General features: G+C 45.5%; 1 protein-coding gene across 1 annotated transcript in view; it reads left to right on the forward strand.

Annotated features, from left to right (window-relative positions):
- The window catches only part of ANAPC1 (anaphase promoting complex subunit 1), a 763,513-nt gene that overhangs the window by 377,229 nt on the left and 362,393 nt on the right, over window positions 1–23,891 (forward strand). Inside the window, exons 20-23 of the mRNA XM_086926883.1 lie at window positions 14,653–14,801; window positions 23,426–23,504; window positions 23,640–23,676; window positions 23,786–23,856. Of these exons, the coding sequence (XP_086783009.1) occupies window positions 14,653–14,801; window positions 23,426–23,504; window positions 23,640–23,676; window positions 23,786–23,856 (336 nt within the window). The remainder of the gene's footprint in view (window positions 1–14,652; window positions 14,802–23,425; window positions 23,505–23,639; window positions 23,677–23,785; window positions 23,857–23,891) is intronic.

A 23,891-nucleotide genomic window follows, 5' to 3' on the forward strand; every position in this document is an offset into this window, starting at 1 on the left:
ATCTTGTTATGGGTTGTCTGGATAGGGCAGTCAGTACCTCCATTGCCCTGCGTGAAGACTCATGGATGTGATCAGCTGGATTCTTCACTAATGTGCACACCACCATAATGGCTGTGTCCCACCTCTTCTAAGAGAAGGTGGACTTTGCATTGGAACTCTTTAAAGATAGCAGAGCTAGGGCATGCTCCTTAGCACTGTTGATTCCTGTTGAGCAGTTCCCACATCAGTTCTGAACGTTTTGACCAACACAGCCAGTGATTTGGCAGATACCACAGTCCTTTCAAGGGAGTGCAGGTGGATATGGCAGGCACTATGTAGGCCAGCCAAAGGCATCAGTGTTCTAATCCCTCCACCCCTGTTACAACTGTCACCAAACCCCTTTCATTTGCCCTTATTTGAGAATGCCTAACTGGTGAGGTGCAGGTTTAGAATTTCCTTCAAGATGGACAATCCATCATATATTGCACATGAGAATTACAGATTTTTTTAAATGGGCACTCCCTGTCTTTTCTTTCGTTCCGGTCCACTATTTCTTTCAAACCAAAACAGATTTCGGATCAGCAGTTGGCCAGTCTGTTACACGAGGTGCGTCTGTTGCTGTCCAAGGCTGAATTGAAAAGAGACTGGCCTATTTCATTGTCCCGAAAAAAAGGATGGAGGACTAAAACCTATTATGGACATTTGCTCCACAAATGCTTCCCTGTGGAAGGACATTCTTAATGCTTATGCTGGCCCAGGTCTTGTTTTCTCTGGACTCTGGTGAGTGAAGGGTGCCCTTGGACTTGTAGGTTGCATATGTTCATGTAGCAGTCCTAAACTCCACTGGCGTTATCTGCAGTTCAAGACTGGCTAGAGGCATTTTCTGTTTGCTGTGCTCCCCTTTGACCTACTCAGCGCTACCAGGGTGTTCACGAAAAAGTAATGGCGGTGGCTGCCGCCCATCTTTGGACCAGAAAAGGGGGTGATGATGAACAGAGTGTCTGAATTAAGCAGACCACTCTTACCCAGTCCAAAGATCAGGGCTTGATCCATCACCGTTTTTTAGCTCACTGCACCATCCCAGCTCAGAACCTGGCTACATGCAAATTAGTCTGTTCCTGTCCCAGTGCATGATGGGAACAGGGCAAACCAAACAACCAAGCCAATTCTTATACTGGGAAGGAAACAAGCTACCGGGGACCAGTTTCTGGCATTTCAGCCGTCGTCGGCCCGGCTTGCTTGAATCCTGATGGTGCAATGAGCAAGGGACTCACATCTGAGTATACCCTTCCACGCTTATGGTGGACAAAATGATTCAGAAAAGGGGGTGATGATGAACAGAGTGTCTGAATTAAGCAGACCACTCTTACCCAGTCCAAAGATCAGGGCTTGATCCATCACCGTTTTTTAGCTCACTGCACCATCGCAGCTCAGAACCTGGCTACATGCATATTAGTCTGTTCCTGTCCCAGTGCATGATGGGAACAGGGCAAACCAAACTACCAAGCCAATTCTTATACTGGGAAGGAAACAAGCTACTGGGGACCGGTTTCTGGCATTTCAGCCGTCGTCGGCCCGGCTTGCTTGAATCCTGATGGTGCAATGAGCAAGGAACTCACATCTGAGTATACCCTTCCACGCTTATGGTGGACAAAATGATTCAGAAAAGGGGGTGATGATGAACAGAGTGTCTGAATTAAGCAGACCACTCTTACCCAGTCCAAAGATCAGGGCTTGATCCATCACCGTTTTTTAGCTCACTGCACCATCCCAGCTCAGAACCTGGCTACATGCAAATTAGTCTGTTCCTGTCCCAGTGCATGATGGGAACAGGGCAAACCAAACTACCAAGCCAATTCTTATACTGGGAAGGAAACAAGCTACCGGGGACCGGTTTCTGGCATTTCAGCCGTCGTCGGCCCGGCTTGCTTGAATCCTTATGGTGCAATGAGCAAGGGACTCACATCTGAGTATACCCTTCCACGCTTATGGTGGACAAAATTATTCAGAAAAGGGGGTGATGATGAACAGAGTGTCTGAATTAAGCAGACAGACCACTCTTACCCAGTCCAAAGATCAGGGCTTGATCCATCACCGTTTTTTAGCTCACTGCACCATCCCAGCTCAGAACCTGGCTACATGCAAATTAGTCTGTTCCTGTCCCAGTGCATGATGGGAACAGGGCAAACCAAACTACCAAGCCAATTCTTATACTGGGAAGGAAACAAGCTACCGGGGACCGGTTTCTGGCATTTCAGCCGTCGTTCTGTTCCCATGATGCACTGGGCCAGGGACAGACTAATTTGCATATAGCCAGGTTCTGAGCTGGGATGGTGCAGTGAGCTAAATAACGGTGATGGATCAAGCCCTGATCTTTGGACTGGGTAAGAGTGGTCTGCTTAATTCAGACACTCTGTTCATCACCACCCCCTTTTCTGAATCGTTTTTGGCCACTATAGGTGTGGCAGGGTATACTCAGACATGAGTCCCTTGCTCACTGCACCATCAGGATTCAAGCAAGCTGGGCCGACGACGGCTGAAATGCCAGAAACCGGTCCCCGGAAGCTTGTCTCCTTTCTGGTGAAGAATTGGCTTGGTAGTTTGGTCTGCCCTGTTTCCATGATGCACTGGGCCAGGGACAGACTAATTTGCATATAGCCAGGTTCTGAGCTGGGATGGTTCAGTGAGCTAAATAATGGTGATGGATCAAGCCCTGATCTTTGGACTGGGTAAGAGTGGTCTGCTTAATTCAGACACTCTGTTCATCACCACCCCCTTTTCTGAATCACCCATCTTTGGACATCAGGAGCTCTTGTATTGCTGTACCTTGCCTACTAGCTGCTGAAGGCGGGCTTGCTGCAGTCAGTCATGAACAACCTTCAGATGATGGCAGAACCCTTGACATAATTGGGGTTCACAATAAGCGAGCCGAAGTCGCACCAGATTGCTTTGTAGAGATTGACATTCATTGGGCGGATCCTGGACACAGTGGAGTTCAGGGCTTTTTATTTCCACAGAAACATGCCCAGGACATTTGGGCTGATATTTCATGCTCTGTTTGAGATCACAGAGAGGCTTCTTGGCCTCATGCATACACCTCATCACCTCTACCAGTTGGCTCATGTGGGCACTGCAAAGGAACTTTAAGTTCCTGTGGCTCCAGCATCGAGGCAGTCCTGCCGATACCATCCAGGTGCTGGAGGAGATGGCTCTGGATCTGCAATGGTGGCTGATCGACTGCAATTTGTCCAATGTCATTGTAGGAAGCTGGCTTTTTATGAGGCATACCAAAACGATGTATACTATGTAGAATCCATACAACCGTTATAGGTTTACAGGGCTTAAGTTAATAATCCCAAATGGTCTTTGATGTGGTAGTGTGGGCCAGCAGTTTAGGCTTATCAGAGGGTAGTGTTAATGCATTTGTTAAATAAACACAGTAAATAAATGAAGCACACACTCAAGAAGATACTCAAGACTAATTTAGAAATATAACCAGTATTTTTATATTTATTTTATCAAGAACTTTGTTAACGGGTAAGTACTTTTTATAATAGCAATTTTAGCAGGTAAGTAAAATGTTCGCTCAAATTCATTTTACATTATAGTGCTTTGCTATGGAGAAAAAGGCATATATTGAATACAGTTATTTGCAAACAGTTCTCAGGGTCCCCTTAAGGACTAAAGGTGCTAGGGGCCAGGGTCAGAAGTACCACTGACAGTACAAGTTTACCTGCCCGGGAGTTTCTGGGTGCATGGGTGCTGGACAGGTTGGTCGCTTTTCACGCTACACTGTAAGGTAAGCCGTGGGGCACCTAGAAACAGGCTGCAGAGGGATAGTTGGGGAGAAGTCGAGGAGCTCCCAACGGGGGCTTGGTTCGTGAGGGGTCCTGGGAGCAGTAAGGCACTGCTGGTTGTCGCTAGGCCGGGGAGGTCGGGTTCAGAGAGTATTGTTTGGCTGGTGCCCGTGTGCCTGAGACACCCATGGATCTCAGTTAGACCGGTCAAGGGGACAAACAGGACACTGGGCCACTCTCTGTTTTGGCCTCTGTAATGCTGACATCCCTAAACGGCTGCTCGGTCACTGTGGAGTTAAAGTCCGGTTTGGACTGAAACAAATTTTAGTTGCTAGAAGCGGTCCGCTACCCTGGGTTTTGATGCAGGATGGCTTCAGTCGGGCTTGACATCTTCTCACTTGGTGGGGGGACGGATCTGACCTCCTGGAGCACTGTGACCTCTTTTTTGCCAGCTGCTCCATTGTTGGACCTGGTGAACAGCAGAACGGTGAACCGGACATTGCGGTCTGTGCTTTCAGGCAAGTGGCTCCTCCACTTTAAGGGAGATGCTGACAGCTTGGCGAAGTGCTGGAGGCCCTCTGAGGCTTTTGGAGGCGGCACAGCTGCAGGACGAGTCAGTGTGTCACAATTGTCGGGACAGGAGCAGGAAGGCAGGCAGGGTTTGGCGCCAAAGTCCACTAGCAGTCCACTGTTCTTGCTTCTTAGGCTCTTCCTTGTCCTCTTCTTTCTTCTGTCTGTCAACTCTGCATTCCTGATGTCAGGGGGCCACATAAATACTCAATTTAGGGGCTTTAAGGGAAGTGAAGGGTAGTAGCCAATAAGCTACTTACCCTCGACCACCCCATATATGAGTAGTTTCTGTGGGGAGTGGGCATAATCTTGTCCTAGAATTCCTATTTCCTAACAAAATCAAAATAGTGAAACCCTTCTTTCGTGGAGCACATCAGGCAGACCACCTTAGGGGTGTAACTGGCCTGGTAGTGCACCACGCCTCCTAGCATAGATAATTTCCTTCCTGTTCTGGTGCCAAATGTGCCTAAGGACAGGGGTGGCATCTCCCAGGTCTGGGGGAAGCCGGGGTAGCATATCAAAGGTGGCAGGGGCTTTGAAGTCCCTGGCCTTGGCATGCATATTTGATAGCCATCCTGCTGGTGGAGGTGATAACAACTTTGGCCAGAGCAGGCATTGTTCCTGACCTCCTGTGAGCCTGGGCTGTCACCTGCAGGGAGTCAGAAATGTGTCTGTGGTGGCAGGCTGGAAGGATCCAGTCAGCCAGCACACTAGAAGACAAGTAAGGTTTCAGGGGGCACCTCTAAGGTAACCTCTGAGGGCAGGTCATATTACATCTAGTACTGGCATCGGAACATATTTATTACATATTAGGTGTTTGATACCAAACAGCAGTGTTTTCAGTGCATCATGTAGCTGGGAAACTCGTAATGACCAGTGCATATACCTAAAAAGGCTACCCCATTCACTTGCACCATCTAGAAATTGAACTAGACAGCACGGAGGTATATATGTTCATGCAGATATGCCCTAACAAGTAATACAATGCACCCTGCCTTGCAGGGGTGACTTGCATATATTCCATGCAGTGACTTTGGCATGGCACACAGTGAGCGTGCCATGTCCTGTTTTCACTCATGGTTTGCACCATGACACACAGTCTGAAATGGCAGCCTGCATGCAATATTTGATAGGGTCCCCTAGGGTGGCATAAGACATGCTGCAGCCCTTAGAGACCCATGCCCTAGGTACCAGGGTTACTATTTACTTGGGATTTACAGGAGTGCTAAAGCCCGTGCCAATTGGGTTACAACTAGTCTTTACTTGTTTTAGGGGAAAGAGCACTGGAATTGGGGGGGAACAACTGCAACAAAATTCCAGTTTCCTACAGTCTCCCTTCCCCATTCATGGCTAACTGTCATGACAATGCATCTCTGCTGGGCACTGAAGGGAGGTGAGTATCCGAGGACTCTGGTCTCTAGAGGTGGGTCGGCTCCACATAAGTTTACTGGAGCTGCAGGCCATCTGACGGTCTCTGAAGGCTTTCTCATAAAGGGGCGTGGGGAGGGATTGGTGCAAATTCTCACAGAGAGCACTTCCGGCATGCATGTAGAATTGCAATTAGAAGGGCACAATGGAGTCCTGGTTCCTGTGCCAAGAGGCTCTGTGCCTTTGGAGTTGGTTGTAACATCAGAGCATCTTCATGGTCACAAATCACCTACCAGAAGTTGGGCAGATCAGAACTGCCATCTGCATTCGGAAGTGGCACCTGGTGTCTCCAAGCAGTGGTGAGAATGTCCGGAATGCACATTGTCAGTAATTTTGTACTTTGGTGTTTCTGCAGGAACACTCTTTAGAACATGCATTTCTGCTGGAATAGAGCGAGAGACTCATGTAAACCTAAACCTTCCCACCAAGTCCTCTTCTGCCCAGAGTTCGGAACAAAATCAAGAAAAACTGGGCCCAAGTCATCCTACTGGGCCCAGACTCGGCCTGAGAGTGTGGTATCCAGAACTCCTGAGCATACACATATGTCCTTCAATCAGGCTGCCAGTTCTAGAGAACCTCCTGTCTTGACAATAGGGCAGTCTTCCATCCTCTACACCTCCAAGTGTGGAGATATAGAAGCAGCAAAGGACTGCATTTGATTTGCCGCCCTTGAAGTGTGGATGCCACATCTTGCCGTCAGGCAATCTTTAACACATTCTGTCTATGCTGGGATGAGTTTGTATCCTAGTGTGATGCTAACAGAACTGACCCTCTTACAGTTGAAGTTGTATGGCATTAATTTGTTTGCTTTGTTTTTAGCCCGGCTGCACTATAAAAGGTTATTTGTTAGCTCTTTCAACCTTTCTAAGTTTGCTAAACCAGCCTTCTTTCTTCAAATCACCTGTTGTGATTAGGGTTATTGCTGGTTTGACACAAGTTTCCTCCTAGGTCATTCACATTATCTGAAATGGTCTTCACATTTCTTATGTGTAGCCCTTCAAGCTGATGCATAGCTGCTTGCTGCGTCCCCTGACCTTGAAGACTGTATTCCCCATTGGGATTGTGTCTGGTTTTAATGTGAGTGAACTCTACATGCTTTCAGTGCAACTGCCTGAAATTATGTTTTTCTAAGAGAATCTTCTGCTGAGGACTTGGGCAACCTTCTTACCTAAAGTAATCACTCTCATTTTATGTTGGGTAATCCATCACTCTACCATTGTTTTTTCTCCTCCTGTTCCCTTAGAGGGTAGAGGATCCACTGATTTGATTCCAAAAGGGCTTTAAGCTTGTGCATTAATCATACCAAGGACCATTGAGTGGACGATGAGCTCTTTGTGAGGTACAATAGAGCAAAGAATGAGAAGGCGGTGCAGAAGAGGTACTTATTGAGGTGGGTTGTCCTGTGTATTAAGATCTGATTTGCACTGACCAAGGAGCAGTCCCTGGAACATCTAGGAGATCTCCTTCCTCTGTTTTGGCACGTGGAGTGCCTGTCCTTTACATCTGCCAGACTGTGGCATGGGCGTCAGTGCATTAGTTCACAATGCACTACGGCCTGGACAGCCCGATCTGGCGGGAAGGACACTTTGCGTCTTGGTTCTGCAACACTTTTTGGCCTTAGCTGACTGAACAGACCCTCCACTTTGGGGAGGTTTTTCTTTGTTATCTATGCAAAGATCAGGAATCTGTGTTAGAACTATCCATCTAAAGTAGTTAATTTCCTTTCGTAATGTTGTTTCAGGTGGATACTCATCTATTTGCAGATTCCCGTTCTATGGAGTGGCCTATTTTTAACACCTGGAAATGTCTCTTGCTAGTACTCAGAACACTGTCATCAGCAATTGTTCTGCTCTGCGTTTGGAGGGCCAGAAAGTCTAAGATATGAAACTGATAACAGTGATCTGGATTTGGACTTCTATGCAGCTTCCCTTCGTCACTCATTCTTGGGGTAGTATGAAGCCAGCGTTTGAGCACTGTTGTGGAAAAGTGTCCAAAGCAAGTATTGCATCTAGGAATATTCTACGGTGAGAAATCTGTTGTTAGATAGAGTATCCACCAGGAAGATCTTTTTCTTTTTCTTTTTTTTTTAATAAACTTTTTGTTTTCAACAACAACCAGGTACCCACACATACATTACAAGTTCACCATAAAAAATGTTTTTCCCTCCAATACATATATCTTCATTTTAACATCCACATATAAATGGAGCAAGGATCATTACATAGCACTACGTCCATTAAGTGTCCAATCAACCATAAGATACAGTGCTATCCGAAGAGCTGATGTTCAACTGATGACAGGGGCCTGGAGGTCGCGGAGATACTACTCCTAAGGAGGAGAAGCCATCACCTCTGCTGTCAATTGGGCCATCAGTTATGGCCTTTCTTTCTGCAGCTCCACTGTCTGGGAGATGCAGATGTCCCCTCTATTCCATTTTCCCCATTTCTGATCCCATTTCTTGGGGCACCCCGTCCCTTGAACACTGACTATTCGGCAATCGTTGTGGTGTCCATATCCTTTGCCCAATCACTCAAGAGCAGGACCGCTTCCACCCCCCATTTTTGTGCAGTGTTTCGTTTAGCAATGGTGAAGCCAGTTGAGGCCCAAGCCTGTTCAGCCTGAGAGAGGTCAGGTGCCCCCCCAGATATTAAGGAGGCATAAGTGAGGAGACAACTTTAGGGACTTGTCACATGCCCTCTCGAGTTGGCGGGCAATCTTTCCCCAATAACCCTGGATTTGTGGGCATTCCCATAATAAGTTAATGAAGGTACCTACTTGGTTACAGTGTCAGAGACAAAGCGGATCAGGGCGTCTACCTAACTTGAACAGGAGTTTTGCATCAAAGTAGACCCGATGGAGGATCTTGAAATGGAGGAGTCGCATGCGTATGGGAATTGCCACTTCTCAAGGGGAGGCCAGTGCGTCACGCCTCTCGTCATCCTTTATCATTCCCAGGTCCTTCTCCCAGCCCACCCTCAACTTTTGCATCGGATCTGCACGGTTATTAACCAGCTTCCTGTAACTGAGTGAAATAGCCTTGCGGTCCATGGGATCCAATAACAACCGGTCCTCCAGGAGGGAAGAGTCAGGGAGGGGGACACCCTTTGGCAGGGCAGTGGATACCGCAAGACTGATCTGCAAATACCTGAAAACCTCGGATTGTGCCAGTTGGTATTTTGCCTGAAGTTCTGCGAATGTGGCCAACTTCCCCATCTCCTACATGTCTCCAACCGTGGATATCCCAATTGTGTCCCATTTGTCAAACCCAGGGCATTTACTGAGTTGGCCCAAAATATCAGGTTCCCATAACAACGTTTGTGCCTGCCCAACTTTCTGGTGACACTGTGCCAGGTCTCGACCGTACGCGCCGTGGGACGGTTAAATTGAGTTTGCGGGGAGTGGTGTAAAACGCTCTGTTATAGCTGCTCCGTTCCATAAGCCAGTGATCTGTTCTAAAATTGTGCTCATCGTGGGGGCCAAAAACCTATCTGTTGACTGCGATCAACTGAGGCGCTTGATAATAAAGTCTTAAATCCGGTAAACCAATGCCCCCGTCATGCCATCCCATGGTGAGCTTGTTCATTGCTATCAGCGGAGTTCGGTCTTCCCTCAATAAACCCCATAATACACTTTCGACTTGGGAAAAGTATGAATCTGGGATTGAGTTGGGGGTATTTTATAATGCGTAGAAAAAACGCGGAAATGCAAGCATTTTGAACAAGGATGCGTGTCCCAGGAGAGTAAGAGGGAGAGAAAGCGAATGTAGGGCGTCGGATTTGAAGCGCTGGAGAGGCCCGAGTAAGTTTTGTTCAAAGAAGAGATTGACGTCTGAAGTGACAAAAATGCCCACATAACGAAAACCCCGGGGAGCCATCGAAATATCGTAGCCCCAAGGACTAGCTGGGGGAGCACCCCACAACGTGTACATCTGGGATTTGGACCAGTTTATACGGTATCCAGAGTGGGCACCAAAGATGAGGACGGTATGAAGCACCCGTCACAGCGATCGTGCTGGGCAAGTCAGATATAAGAGAATGTCATCCGTGTAAAGCGAAATGCGGTCCTCATGGTACGCCGTCAATTTATGTCCCCAGATCTCCCCGGACCCATACAGCATGCGGCTCCAAAACTAGGGTAAAGAGTAACGGAGACAAGAGACAACCCTGTCTCGTGCCCCGGCGAAGTGCTAAGGTGGCGGAACGATGATTATTGACAACGACATGCGCTTTGGGTTGTGTATATAGTAGTCTAATCCAGTGTAGCATTTTGTGTCCGAACCCCAGGCGGACCAAAACTGCGAAGAGAACATCCCATTCTATTGTATCAAACGCCATAGAGGAGTCTAATGATAACAGAATCGCGTCTTCCTCAATGGTATTAATCCTACCAAGAACCCCATGCACCCGTAGCAGATTCCGGGCTGTGTTTCTCCCTGGCATAAATCCTGACTGATCAGGATGGACCAGGTCCGTAACATAAGGCAGGAGGCGATTCGCCAGGAGTTTGGCCAGGATCTTGGCCTTGGCCGTCAAAAGGGAAATGGGGCGGTACGATTTACAATCTTCAACAGGCTTATTCGGTTTATGAATGACCATGATGGCCGCAGTTCGGATATCTGCTGGAAGGAGACCTGACTCAAAACATTCATTATATAAATTCAACAAATGTTGTCATGGGTTTAAAAATCTTGATGGGAAGCACGTTGGGCCCCATCGCCTTACCGGATCGGACATCTTGTATAGCCTTTTGAATCTACGTCACCGTAATGTCTACCTCCAGGGTCTCTCTGTCTTGTGGGGAAATGGTAATCACAGCAATAGTAACTAGGAGGTCAGCCGACTGCGGGGCTTGAGATGTCGGTGAACTAGGGTAGCCCTCCTCGTAATGGATCGCAAAGGTGCTGGCTATTAGTTGAGGGTTGGTGAGGAGTGTACCCTCAGGGTTGGCTATCGAGTGTACCCACCTAGCAGCCTGTTCCCTTTGTTCCACCTATGCAAAAGCTTGCCTGTTCGCTCACCCTGCTCATAGATCCTATGTCGGGATCACAGAGAGCGAACCATGGTGTCCTCCAAAACCAGCTGTCTATAATCCTGTCTCTTGATCGCGAGGCTATGTTGAGTTATGTGGTTGGGGTCCCGCACCACAGACTCCTCCAGATCCGATATATCGCCTCCAGTTCGATTACCCTCTTAGACCGTTCCGCCCTGTGTCCCACCATTAATGACAATGCCCTGCCCTTTATGACTGCCCCAAAAGCACCCCGTAGTGTCAATGCTGAATCAACAGAGCCCACATTTTCCACAAAACAATATTCAATATGCAGTATTTTTAACTCTGAAAGGCGAAGGACGGGGGGGGGGTGGTAGGAGATCCCATGGGCCAGGCAACTGGACCCCGTGAAAGCATGAACATCCTGGGCATTCGTGAAAATGTAATCTATCAGAGATCGGCTACCATGTGCCCCTGATTGAAATGTGAAGCGTGTCTGCAGCGGATTAAACCACCTCCAGATGTCCACCACCCCCAGGACGTTTGTGAATTCAAACAAATATGAGCCTCTCGGTGGGTCCTCTCGGGGTGGAAGACGGTCCAGAGAACCATCCATTGTGAGGTTAAAATCACCTGCCAACACGAACACCCCAAATGGCAGTTCCAACAGTAGGGTACCCACATCACGTAGCATCCGTCGCTGTAGTCCAGGGGTGCATACACAGAAACAACATTGACACGTCCCTCCCATGACTGCGGAGTATCTGCCCTGAGCGTCGGCCCAGATGTTATGGACGATATAGGGACAACCCTTCTGGAGCAGAATCCCCACCCCTCTGGAGCCCGAGGTGAATCCGGAGTGAACCACCATTCTATAGCCTTTCCTATTAAGGGCCCAACAGGAATTCCCAACCAAATGCGTCTCCTGCAGCAACACCCAATCGAGCTGATTCCGCTTAATATGTTGCAACACAATACCCCTCCTAATCTTGTCCCCCAATCCATTAACGTTCCACGTGGACAATTTGAGTGTTAAACCTTGGGTCATCATGTCAAATCAGTGGGAATCAAATAATATCTGTTAATCCCGCATGGATGAAGGCTGCTTAGGTGGATGTCACATGTGTTGTTAACAGCAAAACCAATTATGAAATTGGAGAGTTCAACTTTGAAGTGTACCGGTACCAAACACAAAAAAAACATAATAAACAAACCCCCCCTCATCCCAGAATGAACCCTGCCTCCCTGCAGAACGGGCCTGGAACCCCCCGCCACCCCCAACTTACAGACTGGCTGTCACCCACCCTCAACAACTTCAGGAACATGTACAACCCCACTCTCTAAAGCAGTAAATGATAGGTCAATTCGCTAGCCCCGGTCCAAATACCCAGAGCGTGAAACGTACATCAGCAAAATTCAACATTCAAAGGATAAGTGGCTGAAAAGGGCACAGCATGATAATTCAATGTTGAAGGGGCATCCTTATCAAATGTAAAGCAGGAATGATAAGTATACTTCAATACCTACAGATCAAAATCACGAGAACATCAAGAGCCTTTCAGCAAAGCATGAGTGAAATATATTGCAACTGAAATCGTACCTAGGTGAGCATGAGAAATCGGAGGGTTACCAATCTGTCCAGTATCTTAGAGCAGTGTTCATAGTCACCCTGTGGGACCCTGAGAGTCTGAATCAGAGTGTAGAGAGGAGCGTCTCTGTTGTCGCCTGTTGCCATGGCCATCCGCTACAGATGGAGATTTGAGCGGTTTCTTGCCAACAGTACTCGATCCGTCGAGCCAGTCCCAGGCATCCTCCGGCCTTGTGAAGAACCACAGTTTGCCGTCTGATTCTACTTGAAGTTTTGCTGGGAACAACATGGCGTATTTGATCTCCTGGTATCTGAGGGCCCGTTTCACTTACAGGAAACTACAACATTGTTTCTGGACCCTTAAGGTGAAATCTGGAAAGAATGTGACCCAGCTATTTTCAAAATGTTAACGAAAGTTAAATACGGGCCAGGAGTGGTCGGGGGGAGCACCCGGTTTCGCCTTTCCCCAGGTACACGATGTGCACGTTCAATGGAAAACACTTAGAGAGGCCTCGCAGCTGGAGATGTTTTAATATTAGCTCCTCAACAAACAGGTCAGCTGCTTGCCCCTCCACCGGCTCCGGAACTGCAAGAATTCGAATGTTATTCCGCCTCATCCTACCTTCGTAGTCCAGTTGTTGAGCCATTGCTTCGTGGGAAGGGCGCAGTTCGGTAACTTCTTTCTTAAGGAAGGTGGTATCAGTTACAAGTCCTGTAGTAGTATCCTCGACTGTGCTCACACGATCAGCCATTGTCCTCATGTCCTCCCTAATCAGAGCCACCTCTGCGTCAACTGTATCGATTTGGGTTTTGAGTGAGGTACGTACTTAGGGGATCACCGCCAGGAGGTCTTTGTTCGCTGGTTCGTCTGTCTCGCATTGGACCGCGGCCGCTCCCCGGTCATCTTATGGTGTTTCTGCCATGCAAATTTATCTAGTTTGGCCTGCGTTGCTGTTCGTCCACTGTGGCCCGTCACCATGTCTTCTCCGTCAGGGGCAGCAAGGAAGGGCTCCGGATGCACCCGTTACTCACCGCCGCCTGCAGTGAAATCCCCCACCGGGCCTGTCGGTTTTGGGAGGTGGCACCCCACCTCCCAAGTCCGCGCTGTCCCCATTGGCACTCCTCAGGGGCCCAAGACGCTCACCACCATGCAGTTTCCAGGGATTTTGTGTGGAGCTGTGTGCCCCGAGCCAGATGGACTCGCCTCTCGTCAGATCCGGAAGGAGGCCCTGCGTGGTACGGCCCCCAGATCGGTCATCAGCTGGGGCAGCAATTCGAGGTGTAACAGCAGGAGGCCCCAGTGGCCCAGAAAGTCTTTATTGAGGACTGATCCAGGACCGAACACCCTTTGGAGTGCCTAGCGGGTCCCTCCCTAAGCAGGTCAGTTATGGCCATCTGCCAACCCTATCCGATGGACGAAAAGGGTCCCGATTTCCCCCGGGCACTGCGGGCCAGCACACGCAGAGGCGGGTAAATGAGCCTGGGCTGCAATCTGAACCCCCGTGGCTACTTCTATGCCTCAGTGCCCCGCGGCGTCTCTCGCATGTTCCAGTTAGCGCCACTCACCTCCCCGGGAGCAGCACACGTCTGTAGGTAGAGGAGCAGTCGTCACAGCGGCCCTCTGGACCACCCATTACTCTAGAGGGACAGGCAGGGGAGGGACCGCTACTGGAAAAATGGCCATGGTGAGGTGGGCCTCGGTTCAGGTGCCCCGTCGCGATGCAGGTCAGTTACGATCAACGCCGGAGATCCACTCATTACCCGATGTCTTCCCTTAGGCTAGAACACTCAGCTAGATTATCGCTGCGTACATCGCCGCCCGGGATGTCAGTGCCCACAACTCCCACTTTTATGTCCGGCCGCGGCCCAGGCCGCAGCCTCGGCGTTGCGTGGAGGCCCCCAGCCGAGGAGCATCACTCTCCTCCAGCGCGGTCTCAGCGGGAGGAGCGTGCAACGCTAACAGCCACATCCGGCCTCTTCCGATCCCGTTCAAACTTAATCCGCCACTCGAATATCAACTATTAGCTTTGTTAGCCCCCTCTGGAAGAAGATTTGGCCAGGATAAATTAATTTTTATGGATTTTTCGGGAGTGGCGCAGAGGAGCTCGGCTACCGCGCGGCCATTCCCATCAGCAGTTGGCCACGGACCCCCAGGAAGATCTTTTTCAAAGGTAAATAACTTGTCCTTTTGGTGTACAAAAAAAAAATACTTTGTAAAAAAAATTATCATTTTCTATGTCTTTTTTTTCTGTAACAAATTCCGTTTTTTGCCTCATGTAACGGATTGCATTTAAATCTCAGGCCAAACAGGATTCATGTATCACCCTTCATATTTCACTAATGAACCTCCAAGCATCTATCAGTGGCTAAGTTCCTGTCTGAAAGGAGAAGGAGCTGATCCCTATCCATACGTACCAGGGATATGTGAGAGGAGCAGGTTGGTTGTGCTGGTACGTACAGTGATAAAACAGAAAGTTTAATTCTTCATGTGTTTTGACATGTTGCATAGCATGGCGCTAGTATTATTGTGGTGTTCATATGTGCGAAAGTGCTAAAACCTTTTATTCTATGTGTGCTGTTGCTGAGGCCAGGGTGAATTCTGGGCAGCCACACTAATTATATTACCTCTGGACACATTGTCCTGGGATAGAAAATTGCCCTTACTAAGCCTCTTTAACTCTTGGACTGATGTGGGTGAGAAGTTGAGACCCAGCATATGGGGAAATAAATGCACACTACAACATTATTATAGTTGCATTGAAATTTGTGAATTTCCAGCCAGAGTTACACAGAACGAGGGATTCAGTATTATGGGAAGGGAGCGGAGGACATGCAACATCAGTAAACGTGCATAGATGTAAACTCACGTGCACAAGCGGTTCAGTCTAAGCAGTGCTTCAGAGAAAGAGCTGCCGCGGTCTCCGTATTCTACAAGGTGAAAGGAAACTGAATGAAGTCTATGCTGCCAACGTGTGTTTCCTCATTGACACACTACTAAACACACGTGGGTGTGGGTTGCCAAAGTGCCTACCTCTGGGAAAAAGGGGAGCGATTCCACCGGAGTCCTCCGTAAAAGACTGTTTTGCAGCAGTAACCAGAGCCACCGCTCACAAGTGTTAATAACCTGGCGCGCGCTGACGAAGTCTGACGCCAGATGCGTGAGGGGCCATAGTGGAAAGACTACATGTCTCCCAAGGGATACAGCATAATGTTAAAAAGCGTATCTCTCTCTATAGACAATACCGTATAATCCAATTAAAAAAGCAAAAGATTTACAAGTTTGATTCCACAATTATAAGAGCAGAGAACGTGCACCTCCTCTTACACGAGGGTGAAGGCGTTATCAGTGTAGTTACTTGTGCATGTTTGGAATACTCAATCCACATAGGTTGGGCCACCTGTTAGTGTGATGGTCATGGCTACATTAAAACATGAAAACAAACCTAGTGTGATGAGGGACAAAACCATATCCGTAAACATATTGCACACCTCTCAGACAAGAGGGTGAAGGCGAAAAATCGTTAGAGCAAACAATGGATAAAGCCATTATTGAAACAGTAAATGAAAGGCACACAGAAGGCTATTTTGTGATAGGGATTCCCTCAGACCTAGGAGTCGATGCTAGTGGGGAAGACTATAATTAAGTGGTCTTGAAGCCCCAATGCCCTGCCCTCATTCGGATGAACCGAAAGGTAGCTCTCATGTTTGTGTGTTGAATTAGCGTCCCAATACTGCCAATTGTGCATGACTGCTGTCTAACTCATTAAGGCCATTGTTAATTGACTCGCGGGAGTCAATTTGATGTTGATGTGCCTATGCTCTCTGGAGAGGCAAAGATAGTGTCCCGATGCAATTATAAAGAGACGTTCTGTTACCGGGTCGGCAGACTCCCTAGATTGCGGACGAATTTGAAGTGATCGATACACACACTCTACTAAAAATATAGAAGTGAAGTTGTTTTTCAGAAAGATGTTCATGAGTAACTTTTGGTGTATTCTCTCATTTTGCTTTTTTTCGTCAACTTCACGATCCCCAAGATGCACAGGTTATTGCATTTCGATCTTTCTTCAAGTTGATCTATGTGAATTTACTCGTTGGCTTTTGCATTCATATGATCGAGGCAGTTCCTAAGTGTATCAATATTAGAATTGATTTTCTCCAGGAAGTGCTTCATAGCAATAATAGATGAAGGTCTTGTGGTTTGTGCCGGGGAATTTGTGCTTTCTGACTTTGTTTCAGAAGCATATTGCCCTACCACAGGATTTTTCACAAACTTCAGTTTTGTTTGCTTTCGATCATACTTGCCCATTTTGTTGGTTGTGGAGCTGAGGTGGGTCTCCTATAGGGCTTTCCTGTGTGCCTTTGCTATGTGGGTCTGTGCTCGGGGGCACACTTTTGTGCTTTGCAATAGGGATAAGTCAGTGCAGAAAAGGACTGTGTTGAGTTGGATAGTTCCCAGTATCAAGATCTTCTTTGCATTGGTCTAGAGGCTGCCTACAGAAGAACAAAAGACTCATTTCACCAGGGCCAAGATTGCTTCCCCTATTTTGGCACGCAGAGTACCTGCTCTTGGCATCTGCCGTAGTGTGATGTGGGAGGCAGAGCACATGTTCACAAAACACTACTGCCTTGAAAGCCAGAGCCGGTAGGATACACATTTCTCCTGTTTGGTCCTGCAAGGCTTTTTGCTCTGAGGCCACTTTAAATAGGCTCCACCTTCAGAGGCACAGCTTTGGTATTCTGTTCTGAAGGTGAAGAACAAGTTATTTTAATTTTGGCAATGCTTTTTCTGATGTACGCTCGATGTTACCATAGATTCCTCTCTGCCCTCTCACTTTCCCATTCTGTGGAGTGGTTTTCTTTTACCATCTAAAAAGGTCCCAAACTAGAGATGTGCACAGTTGTAACTCTTAACTGTTTTTGTGCTCCATGTCCGAGTAAGAGGAAGGAGTCAAGCGAGAAACTGACATTAGCACACACAGTAGCCTAGATGGTCTGCCACTTCCGGAAAAGTACAAAGTCAGCTGAGAGCTGCATGGTGCCATCTAGGGGCACACATGAGGTCTGCTGTGCAAACGTCTGAATCCTTTGTAGAGTCTGGGGCATATTCTAAAGGTGAGTAATCTTCAGCTAGAAAGAGTATCCACCTGGAACGAGTGCTACCGAAGGTAAGTAAGTTAGCCTCCAAATATATAGAAGTCCTTAGTTTTTGGGATTCCTTAACAGAGGGACAGCAGCACAAAGCTACAGGCGCTTTTTAACCACGGGCAGTTTTTTGGGTCTCTACTTTTAGGTTCACATAGCCATACAGAGAAGCTATCCTGATACCCCATTCCCCTGGTACAGAGATCATCTTGCTTCCAACTATTTAATCCCTGGGAAATGATTCCAGTATCTCTCAATGACGTCTAATCCTTACAATGAGATGGGATAAGTCATTGTATCTTTGTGACAATTGATAGTTTGTCTGCTCCCAGTAAAGCTAAGTGTACCTTTTATTCAACATTGATTTCTGTTTATTTGACTGAGGCTAATAAAAATAAAAAAACTGAAAAGTAAATTTAAATTCAGTTATGGACCAAAGGTATACAGACAAACAAGATGTTTACCTGTGCACACCCTAGTGAACGCAATATGCAATGCTTGCAACTATTTGACTGAGTGTGCGTGCTATCTGGTGGAAGGGCAGCCAGCCCAATTGAATGAACAACAGCTAGTGGAGCAACCACTGGTTTACCAACCTTAAGCGTGAGCCTGCACGCACTGAGATATAACATGTGTTCTATCTTCATGAGTCAGACCGAGTAAACGAGGATGTAAACAACTCACCAAATTTATAGAAGAGCCAGCATTAACGACCGTATCACTTCCCCAAAGTGGAAATTTAATCGTTGCTGAAGGCCGAAGGATTTATTAACCCGTATAGCTATGTAACCAGGAGAGATATGAAAATCTCGACAAGTTCGCGGTCTGTAACACAATAGAAATAACCTTAAGCGTGAGCCTGCACGCACTCAGATGTAACATGCGTTCTCTCTTCGTACATCAAAACGGATACTCGAGGATGTGAAGAAACTCACCAAATCATAAAGGAGCCTGTACTGGCATCCGTGAAACTTCCCCAGAGTGAAAATTCGAACGCTCTTGAAAGCAGAGATAATAAAAACCGGCGTGGCTATGCTAAACAACAAAATAGGACTGACAGGTTACGCCATGTTAGAGTGGTGCAAATGGGCTTTATTGACGAGATTTCACTGACAACGCTGAGTATCCCGCAAATCTGTTATTGACCCACTCTTTTAACGACTTAACTGCTTGCTAAATTCCAGTAAAAATAACTAGTGACCACCTCGATATAGTGAAAAAACTGCAAAAAACGTTATAGGGTTGATGTGTTGAAGCGCTGTATAGGAATTGTATTCCACAAGCGTGACCACTTCACATTAAAATATCAGTCTGGTTAATGTCGATAATCTTGGGAGACACAGTCAGAGAACCACGACGGGTGGGTAGGCGCCATAATAAACAGACGTTGAAACTGCTGCCACCTATGGTCATAAGCCCTATACAAAAGTGATGAAAAATGGAAATATTGTTTCTATTGTTTCGCTAGTGCAGCTAAGCTGTCAGTAGAGACTAGGTAATCGCTAAGTAGAGCTCACTATCCTGAATGTTACACAGGTTGATGAATACCGAACCAAGTGGCAACTGTCAAATAGAATGAAACTGGCAACATGCTCATTGTAAACGAACCATTAGTGAGACAGAATGGAATGAAATGAAGAAAAAACAGAGAGAAGATCAAAGCACATATTGGTGATAGTGATGTGATTGTTCACCGAAGGATATGTGCTAACGTGAGAGTGCCATGTGTGTGTTGACCAAAAGAAAACACATTTACAACACTATGTACAAAAATAACAGACTATCACAGGAAACATTGGAGTTCAATTCTATCATTAAGCCCACCAGGTACCAAAGTTTGCAAATGCTTTATCCACCAAGCTTCTCTCTGTGCAAGTAGTGTATTGTGATTCTGATCAGAGCGTGGAGTTAAGACCTCCAGGATGGTAAATCGCATTTGTACATTGGTGTGTTGGTGTTCTAACCAATGTGAAGAAAAGTACGATTTGGTTGACTTAGTACGGAAGGTACTTTTGTGTTCAGTAATGCGTATTTTTATTTTGCTTGAGGTTTTACCTACGTATAGTAATCCGCAGGGACGTTTTGTCGCATAAATTACATCTGAGGAATTGCAGTCGCCATTGTGTCTCAATGAGATTTATTTTTCCTGAATGTGGATGGTGTAGTGTGTTGCCCAGTATCACATTGTTACAATGCAGACAATTAAAACATTTCCGCATACCGCGAAACTGTTGTTCAATTTCCACTTTGGTTGCTAACATTTCTTTGATATTTTTACTGCCTGTATACGCAAACAATGGTTCCTCTTCGAATAGACCTTTGAAATCTGGTTCTTGTCTCAGTAATTCCCATCTTGATTTGATGATGCCTTTGATTGCGTGTGATCTGGTGGAATACTTTGAGACAAAGACATGACGTTTAGAGGGACCTTTGATCTTTGAAATAAGTAGAGTCTCCCGTTCTTTTGTTCGCTTTTTATTCAATGCTTCAGTCAAAATCTCAGGGGGATAACCCCGCTCGCTTAATTTAACCTGCTGTTTTTCTAGAGCCTCTAACAAAGTGGTGTTATTAGAGGTTATGAGTTTTACTCTCAACATCTGCGAGTATGGAAGATTTCTGATAAGTGAAGGTGGATGGAAACTCGAATGTAATAAAATATTATTTCTGTCTGTTGGTTTCGTACAAACTGATGTCTCTAGCATGTTGTTTTGTTTAGTGATCAAGACGTCGAGATAATTGATGCTTTGTTGGCTTATGGCATGCGTGAATTTGATCTGCTCATGTGTATTATTCAGTTCACGGATGACCTGTTCCAATGAGTCTTTCGTGTTGTTCCATATTAGGAAAATATCGTCAATAAATCTGACGTAAAATACCAAATTCTTACTCCATGACTCCTGACTGTAGATGTTGTCGTTTTCGAATTGTGCCATGAACGTGTTGGCGTTAGCTGGAGCCCCCGATAAACCCATGGAGGTTCCACTTACTTGTAGGTAAAAGTCTTCCTGCCATTTCAGGTAACTGTGTTGGAGACAAAAGATCAGTAACTACAATAGTAAGACTTTGTTTACTGCTAATTCTGACAATTCTAGTAAGGCCCACTCACAGGCCTCAACCCCTTCTTTGAGTGGGATAGATGTGTATAATGATGTAACATCTATAGTGCACATCAACCAAGACGGGTTACAATCATTTTGCACCTGTTGTAACAGGTTCAAAAAGTGCGTGGTGTCTTTGACGTAGCTTCGCCACGATTGCACAAATTTCTGAAGAAAATGATCAATGAGTTGTCCTGCTGGTGCGAAAATAGACTCACAGCCAGATACTATTGGCCGAAACGGAGGATTAGTAAGGCTTTTGTGCACCTTTGGGAGCATGTACAATTTAGGCTTTCTCGGGTATTGCACCATCAAAAAGTTCCGTAGAGATGATGCAATCCAAGACATTTGTTCTGCTTTGTCAAGTATTTGATTGAGAGTCTCCATGAATCTAGTGGTTGGATCCTCGTCCAATTTGATGTATGTTGTAGTGTCTGCTAGGTGTTCAGTGACTTTATTGACATAAAAACTCGTGTCCATAATGACTAGGGCTCTGCCCTTATCCGCCATTTGGAAAGTTATTAGTAGATCAGTGCTTAAATGGCGTAGAATATCCATTTCATCTTTCTTCAGGTTAGGTGTAACTCGAGGGCGTAGATTCAATTTAGAGAGGTCATGTCGTACCAATGACTCAAAGGTATTAAGGATTTTGTGTGATACTGGCGACATGAATATGCTTTTACGTTTGAAAGCTCTTAGTTCAGGATCTTCTGGATCGGAGTCTAGTGTAGATGCTTCCAAGGAAGGTACTACGTTTGTGAAAAAGTGTTTTAACCTCGGGTTTCTCAAAAACCTGAAAGTAGAAACTTCAACCTCTAGTTTGTTCGTGTGGTATACTGGTACAAACGAAGTTCCTTTGTTTAGCACAAGTTCTTGTGCCCTTGTTAATTGTTTCGTCGACATATTGATTACGAGGGTTTGCCCTTGCTTCTCAAACTCCGTGCCTCCGCTTCCCGTTCTTTGGCTTCCTTTTCCTTGGCTTCCTTCTCTTTGTCTTTTGCCCCTCCTTGTTTCTTATGTCTGGAGGTCTGCCTCCTCCCTGACCTTTCTCTAAAAAAGTTGGTGCAGCAGTTGTAGATGACGATTGGATTGATGAACTGGCGCCGTTTTTTGTGCCAGATGTTGTTGGCTCTTGTTCAACTACAACTGGACGTCTGGAGGGATCCAGATCGGTATCTGATACTATTGACTCTCACATAGGATGAATCTTTAAGTCATTGTAAATAGTTGTACATATGAAGCTTGGTCAAATTGTTCAAGGTTTTCTTAGTTGTTTTTTATATTTCTTTCCACAGTTCCCCTGAAGAAGGGATCTACCCGAAATGCATTGGGCTATTTCAAAATATTTTTTGGTTGTGCAATTAACATCATGTACTTATGATTGACTTTCTTGTATATTGACAGTAATGTTCATTTTGTACATCGATAACAAGACTGTGAAGACTTTTTTTGCAGTATAAGAAAGGCGTAGCAGCTTATCTAAATATGTGATTTACGATAATGAAAATGAATACACAAGTTAAACTTTTTTGGTCGCAAAATTGAATTCCTCATTGATTTCTATTAGCACTATCAATTCAATTTCATGTGAAACATTGTTATACTTTATATTCTGCTGTGCGTCTGGTAAACCAGTGGTTGCTCCACTAGCTGTTGTTCATCCAAAGGTATACAGCCCATGAATATGCTGTCGAACACTTCTCCATAATAGTCTAGTACAGTACATACAGGACACACCTGTAGACTCCCATGGTAAGAAAGTGTTCAAACCTGTCGGAGCAATCCATGATGGCATTGGCCTACTGTATCTCATTAAATATATCCTCCAAAACAATCCTCACAACAGTCCAAGCCTCCAGCCCATCCTAGAAGCGGGCCCTTAACTCCCTGAACACCTCTTTTCCTTCTCAAGCTAAAGATATGAAACTTTAACTATTATTTCTCATATTTACTAAACTAAAACTTCTAAGGTGTCCATCAAATAGTTATTTGTTACTAAAGTAATCTTACTGACTGTGCATGATATTGTAGAGTTAGCTCAGTCTTCACACCAACCACAACAAGCTAGACCAAAACTGCTTGACCAAGCTTTCTAATTTGTCAGGGAAAAGTTGGAAACATGACTTTCCATGTTAGACCTGGTTCATAGTGATTGGTGAGTAGAGAATGCATGCAGTTTCATCTTTGATACTGTCAGGTGGTCCTATGCCCAAATGATCGCGAAAAAACATAGCAATTACTGTAAAGTCTTCCGAATATCAGTGCAAGCAAGCTTATAATATGTGTGGCACACACTTTTGGAAGGAAGGTGGAAGAGCTTGATATTCTTTATGCAGGTCTAAGGACCACGTGACTCGTATTAAGATCCTATTCTATAATCTTGAATTCAGATTGCTGTAGATGTTTTCTTGTGCCAATGTACTGTTTTTTTTTATATAAGAGCTTCATCAGTACCAGGCACAAAATGCAGCCATGTTTATTATGTTATATGATGGATGATGTTAGACTAATCAGCAAACATAGTGAAACTCTGCTGAATTCAATTTCTATTTTTGATTAATATTTATCAAGCATGCATAAAATATAGGAAGGCAGTAAAATGGTGGTTAAAATAGATTAGACTTAAAACCACTAACGTTAAGCCTTTTTGTGGAAGATTAACACTTAATGGGAGACATAAGTAGTCATGGGGATATTAAAATAAATAAATAAACATGACCTTGTTATATATCTTGTCCCTAAAGAAATGTTTGCTTAAATTTACATGGTAAAAGAGAGACGATAATTGTATGATGCTTGGTTTAAACATTTCTTATTTTCCTCCCCTACAGAGTGTTGCTTTGTACATCCTAGGTGATGAGAATGCTCTTTTAAATGAGTCATCAAAGTATTTGTCCAAAATAACTGCAGGTTTGTTTACTTTTTTGCATAATTATGATTAATTATAAAGTACATTACAACGCATTCTGGCCTAATGCTTTTCTCACGGGCATGCACAAACTATGTCTAGATCCCAATCGAAAAATTATAATCCTTCTTTTCTAGGACAACGAAAACAGCAAAAGGAACAGGATAATAAACGGTAATTATGGCGTGATTTAGATTAATCCATTTTTTATATATATGTGTGTGTGTTTGTGTATATATAGAACGATAATCATAATTAATATTTTGACACTTTTCTTTGCTAGGATAAGTTTAAAACCAAACACCTGTGCCTCCAGCCTCTCTGAGAAATTGGTTGTCTGGATGACCACTGTAGGTGAGACTCTTTGTTTCTAAAGTAAAATGTGTCAG

The sequence above is a fragment of the Lissotriton vulgaris genome, chromosome 6 (assembly GCF_964263255.1).
Source record: "Lissotriton vulgaris chromosome 6, aLisVul1.2, whole genome shotgun sequence".
Classification (NCBI taxonomy): domain Eukaryota; kingdom Metazoa; phylum Chordata; class Amphibia; order Caudata; family Salamandridae; genus Lissotriton; species Lissotriton vulgaris.